At 45.6% G+C, this 6000-nt stretch overlaps 1 protein-coding gene across 1 annotated transcript in view; it reads right to left on the bottom strand.

Moving 5' to 3' along the window:
- Positions 1-1069: 1069 nt before the first annotated feature.
- LOC108891786 (glutamate receptor ionotropic, kainate 5) overlaps positions 1070-6000 on the bottom strand; it is a 154475-nt gene continuing 149544 nt past the window's right edge. Inside the window, exons 20-21 of the mRNA XM_018689104.2 lie at positions 5406-5527; positions 1070-4300 (exon numbers count right to left, since the gene is read on the bottom strand). Of these exons, the coding sequence (XP_018544620.1) occupies positions 3527-4300; positions 5406-5527 (896 nt within the window). The 3' untranslated portion in view covers positions 1070-3526. The remainder of the gene's footprint in view (positions 4301-5405; positions 5528-6000) is intronic.

Below are 6000 nucleotides of genomic sequence, written 5' to 3'. Positions count from 1 at the left end.
CACTTAAACCTAAAGACAATGATCCTGACGCCAAGATTCCTTAAATATTTCACTGCTCCTTTAAATGTGACCCAGTTGTTTTTTGTGTGTCGGGTCGAAGGACATCGCTCAGCCTTCGGTCAGATTCTGTGGTTCCACGTATCTCTTATTATCAGGATTATGAGCAGGAAATGAGCTGCGTCTGTGTTCAGGAGATACATGTGTGATGCAGCAGCAGCTGATAGGTGTGGACATTTTGTTCCTTAATGAACAAATGACTTCATGTGTTCATTTTAAACTGCTGAGAAACTGTGTCTGCTCAGAGTGAATCACATGATTACTGACATTTCAAACTTGTCAGTAAGTTGTATGAACTGTCTTGAGATGATTCATTAGTCTACACTTCCTGTTTTATTGGCCACATTCAGTTTTCAGATGTTTAGACTTCACTTGGAAAATAAACAAGCTGAATTACAGACTGTAATTGGATTTAATAGATTGTAAATCAGCTGTTTATCTCGGTGCCATCTGTGCCTCTTATTCACTGTGATGTGAGAATTGGCCTTGAAGGGCCAAATTCAATCATCTTCATTAGGTCAAATTAACAAACAATTCTTATTAAGAGGTGATATATTCGTTCTGCTTGAGTGTTAATGGAATCTGTGTCTCACAGGTGAAATGTTAAAAGTTGCAGGTTTTACTAAGAAAGAAATCAGCTGGAGTCTGTGTAAAGTCAAATAAACTCAGTTTCTTGCCTGTGCTGTTTTTCCTCTGGCCTACAGCGCCCTCTGTTGGTTCTTCAGTGGTGTTACAGCAGCGAGTCCTCCTGACTTCTTCTGTGGTGTTAAATAAAGCTTTAAGAAGATTTCAAGCTGCAACAGCTCAGAGTTAGTCTGATTAAAACAAACAAACAAACAAAAGATTAAAAAACAAGTTTAAATCAATAAAATTAACAACCAAACAATCTCTAAACTTCCAAAACCAAACAAAAAACCTGCAACAAATGACAAAAACATTCAAAAACAAAAACTAACAAACCAACAACGAGGTGAATAAAAACAAAACCAGCCTGTTTTTGGCACATTGACTGTTTTTTTTTTTTTGGTTTTTTATTCCAAACGTGTGTCTATATATTGAACATCAGAGGGCAGGTTCCCTCCTACAGTCACCCCACACGTCAATATCAATAATAATGATAACAACAGAATCATCAGAATAATATCCATCTGTCGTCTCTGTCCTACTGATCAGCTGAGCACTGCTGGTACAAATCTGAGAGAAGGAGCAGAAAAAACATGAAATAAACAGCTGACGATATGATGAAACGCACAACACACATACTCTCTCTCACACACACACACACACACACTCACACCCATTTAAAGTCACAGTTTACATCAACATTCCTGTGCGTTTTTGTTTATCATAAACGTGTTTTTCACCTCGGCTGCTGCTGCCGTCACTTCTCCACAGTTTCTATGCAAAAACATAAAAAAACAAAAACTACAGGCACTGATCTTCAACAAAACAATGTTTCATTAGTGTGTGGTTACTGAAAAAATGTGTAGGAGTTGATTTATATTCGGCTCCTTTTCGTTTTGTACACTGCGACCAGGCGACTGTAAAGCAATCACATGTGGAGCTGACGATCAATAGTTGTGTTATCGGTCGATTCTGATTTGTTGATGTGTGTGTGTGGATCTGGGAGTTTGCCGGCAGCTGAACTTTAAACCTCAAAGTGGTGAATGAATCATTATCATGACATCGATTTAAAACAAAGAAAAAAAACCTCAGAGACTCAAGTTTCCCATGAAAAAGAAAAAATAAAGAAAACGAGTCAGACTCAGATCAGACAGGAAGGAAAGTACAATCACAAATTTTGTTTTTTCTTCTTTTGCAGTTCACCCTCCAAAGTTAATGTGTATGTGTGTGTGTGTGTGTGTGTGTGTGTGTGTGTGTGTGCAGCTTTAAAACTCCCTTATTATATAGAAAACTACTGTAAATGTTCTTCTGTTAGGGACTGTATAAAAAACATTGGATTTGGACTTGAGAGGGTTCAAACCCGACAGTCAGCTCTGAGACCAAGGTTTCTATTCCTAACTGAGATTCTTGCAGTTGTTTGGTCAGTAGTTAGGCTGATAACAGGCAGCCATGTTGCTAATGCTAATGCTAGCTGGCAGGAACAAACAGATGTCTGTTTGATAATCTGAAGAAATAACAGGTTTCCTGGTGGTGACCTTTCTAAATGAGAAGTGACAGCAGCACCAACATTAATACCAACCAAAAACACAACAAACAGAAATAGTAAAAATATAAAGACCCAAAGAACCGAACCTAATAATTTTCATACAGTCCCTTCCAGTCCATGTGTGTAGCAGTTTTTCAGACCTGAACTCTTGGCCGTGCTCTGGTTCTGTATCTTTGAATATAACCTGATCTGGACTGGGTTTGGGGGTAACTCCAATTAGGAGCTGCACCAGTACTTTAGCCGTTAGCTGGAATAAATTTTTTAAGGGGACTTTTACTTTGAAAATCAGCGCAGTAGATACTTCCTGGCTCCGTTCACTCTGTTCAAACCTTTTAAAGAACAGATCAGCATTTTGGAAAAATATGTTTGTTTTCTTCTGTTTCTGAGAATGAGATGTCTGGGTGTAGTTAGCCTAGCTTAGCATAAAGACTGGAAACGGGGGGAAACAGCTAGCCTGGCTCTGTCCGACCGTCAGTAATGCACCTACCAACAGCTACAGCTCATTAATCAGTTCTCTTTGTGGCTTTCAGGGGGAGTTATGTGCTGGAAACGGTTAGTTACTGATCTCATGGTCACATGGTCGAATGAACTTGGCGTTTTTCATTTTGTCTCCTCCCTGTCGGCCCCGTCATGCCTCGTCCTTTATTTGGTGAATCGGACGCTACATGTAAAATAAGAACGACGTCAGCGCGGCCTTGTGGATCACAGCACCGCTCAGCAGGAGTCTGTACAAACACCAACAAGAGCTACATCCTCCACTGACGTCCAATGATTGACAGATGACCGTGAGAACTGTACAGCTGCTCTGCTACTGTGTGTGTGTGTGTGTGTGTGTGTCCTTCTGTACAAACACCTGGTTCAGTATTCAAACAGTAAAACTCAGTCTGTCTCTCAGTGTCCTCCTCGCTTGGCACGGAGCGTGATGATTGGCTGAGGCAAGAGGTGGAGGACTGAATGTGGGGTGTGACAAACCAGACCCCAGGGTGGCGGCCATTTTGGCAACCATTTCCTGTTTGTCCGTGCTCTGCAGACAGCGAACACCTCAGCTGGTTTAATCCAAAGTGTCACGTGTGTTTTGTTCCTGTTCAGCCAGAGTGGTTTAATCCGTCCACCCCTGTGGAGAGGTCACTGGTATGATCCGTGGAGCTGAGGTGGTGCTGTTCTAGTCAAAGACCCTGCAAACGGGTCAGAATGGTTTCTTCCCTCCACCCCTGCGGACAGGCCAGTTTGGACCGGTCCAGCTGTGTCGTTGGGGCTGAGATATAAAGTTCACCGACCCCTCTGACTCCGTCCCTCAGCTCAGTCGTGCCCCCCAAGTAAGTCCGTTGGCGGGTGTGTCGGCGTCTTGGTGGGGGGCACTGGTCTGGGCGGAGGAGCCGGTTTGGTTTTGCCCCACTGAGGACTTGCCGTGCCCCCGCCCCCGTCACTGTCGGCTCTGTCGGTCGACAGCGGGGGAGGCGGTGGCGGAAGGCGGGGCAGCGACATGGAGCCGTGGTGGTAGTGGAGGTGGTGGGGGTTGTGACGGTGGTGGTGACCTGGCGTCGCCACCAAGGGCGGAATCCTGGAGCAGGAGGAGGCGGAGGAGGATGAGGAGGGCGGAGGAGGCGGGGGAGGAGTGAGCGTGGCCGGCCGCAGGCTCTGGATCCGCCGACACTCCTGGCAGATCCGCACGTGGCTGCAGCTCTGCAGGAAGCTGCGCGGCGGGGCGGGAGGAGCCACCAGGGCCGACCCCGGCGGAGGGGGAGGAGTCGTGCTGGTGGTGGTGTTAGCGCCCAGCGGGTCCTCCAGGAGCCTCTGTGGCCCCGGGCCCAAATCGGGGCCTCCACCCATACCCGCCCCCAGCCCCGCCAGCCCGCCCGTTAGTGGGCCGGCGCCGCTGTACAGTTTGCCGTTGCTGAGGCGCATCTCGCGGACCAGACGGATGGGGCGGGGCGCGGCCAGAGCCAGGCGGGACGGGTGGCGCAGGACTCCGCCCCCGGCACTGCTCAGAGGCCGGCGGCGACGAGAGCGGGAACTCTTCTTACAGGAGACGGCGTTCCTAAACTCTGTCAGCATCTCCTGACAGACTGACACCTGGGAGACACAGACACACTCAATACATCACATCAGCAATAAAAACGACTGTTAATACGTGTAATTAATGTGCTATGCTCTGTTTTCATTGGTTATTTATTATTATTCATTCTCTACACATTTATCTCATGATCTGTTTAATTCTACAGGAACGGCTCTTTCTCTTCACAGAAACACAGTCAACTGAATTTGAAGAGGAAACTGTAAAATACACGATGAGGGGAGAGAGTGTGTGTGTGTTTTTATCTGAGTGTGTGTGTCTATGCTCTGCAGCTTCCCGCCTCAAACCAGTGTTATCTGTAAACATGTTAGTGTGTGTGTGTGTGTGTGTGTGTATAATCTGTCCTATGAAGAAAAAGCAGCGGGGGTAGAAAGTTCAGTAAATGACAGATAAATAAAGAGCAAATCAAAGTCAGAAACAAAGTGAATGTTCAGAGGATGAACAAACACAAACAGACTGACTGCTGAGAGATGCGTCTGTTTGCAGTGATGAGTCTCTCAGGTTCACATTAAGCTTCTTCTTCAAACTAATCAATATTTTCACATTAAGCTATGATTTGTTTGTCTGTATCTAGTCTGTTGTATCAAAACTCCAGACTCACTCACAGCCAAAAACATGGAAAATAAGACCCAGGTCAAAACATTACATTTCCAGCAGTCACTGCAATGTTCTCATGTGGCCAAGAAATCAACTGAAATCAGCCAATGAAGGGTTAAAAAAACAGTGGTTCAGTGGTTTGGGTGGGAAGACTCAGGTTCAGCTGTAAAGTCTTCAAGCCCATGAACCTGTTTCTTATGACACCATCTCATTCACTGTCATTTTATACACATTTACTTCAAATTCAGTTTGACTCCACCAGAACTGTCGGGTCTGTGGGTTTGAAGACAAACAACAACAACATGATTCTAATGGTGGAGGTTAAAATGTGATTTTTCTGAATGAACTTTTGAATGAAGCTCATTCTGAGGACACTGGACAGACACACAGACACGCAGGCGGACGACCTACTGAGGTGTTTGAGCTGAGGTTGAGGCCGGGGGCGGGGCAGGAGGAGGAGGAGGACGAGAGAGGAGGAAGAAGAGGAGGAGGAGGATGAAGGTTTACCTCGTCCGTCTCAGCGGTTCGACGCGTCGACCACACAAACTCCATGATGGCCACAAAGACGGCGATGATGAGGCCGCAGATCAGGACCACAAAGATCCCGCCGATGTTCTCCATGCCCAGACCTAAAACACACACACGACAGCACGACAAGTCAGATATTAAAGTTCATCCTGAGGGGAACGTGGATGATGTGCTGACCCCTCCCAGGTCTCAGGTCTCAGGTCTCAGGTCTCAGGTCTCAGGTCAGGGTACAGTCTTAAAATCATTGCATCAGTCTGAACTGTGATGAAGCCTCCTGCTGCTCCCACGATCCTGCTCGATGCCTTTATAGCTGCATGTTTAAGTCACAGTGAAACAGCAGTTATTCTAGTCCACCATCATTCATCTTTGCTTTTGTTTTCTATACAAATAAATCAGTTTATTAAGATAAGATAGATAATCCTTTATCTAACAAGGTTCCTACCTCAGTGTGGAAAAGGAATAATTGATCAGCAGCCTCTAGTTTCCACATGTTTACTGAATAATCAATGAAGATAACAGATGTTAGCGACTCGTCTGTAAGACCTGAGCTCAAACCACCACACATATATTTATT

This window comes from Lates calcarifer, linkage group LG3 (assembly GCF_001640805.2).
Source record: "Lates calcarifer isolate ASB-BC8 linkage group LG3, TLL_Latcal_v3, whole genome shotgun sequence".
Classification (NCBI taxonomy): Eukaryota; Metazoa; Chordata; class Actinopteri; family Centropomidae; genus Lates; species Lates calcarifer.
This window is presented reverse-complemented; position numbering and strand designations above follow the sequence as displayed.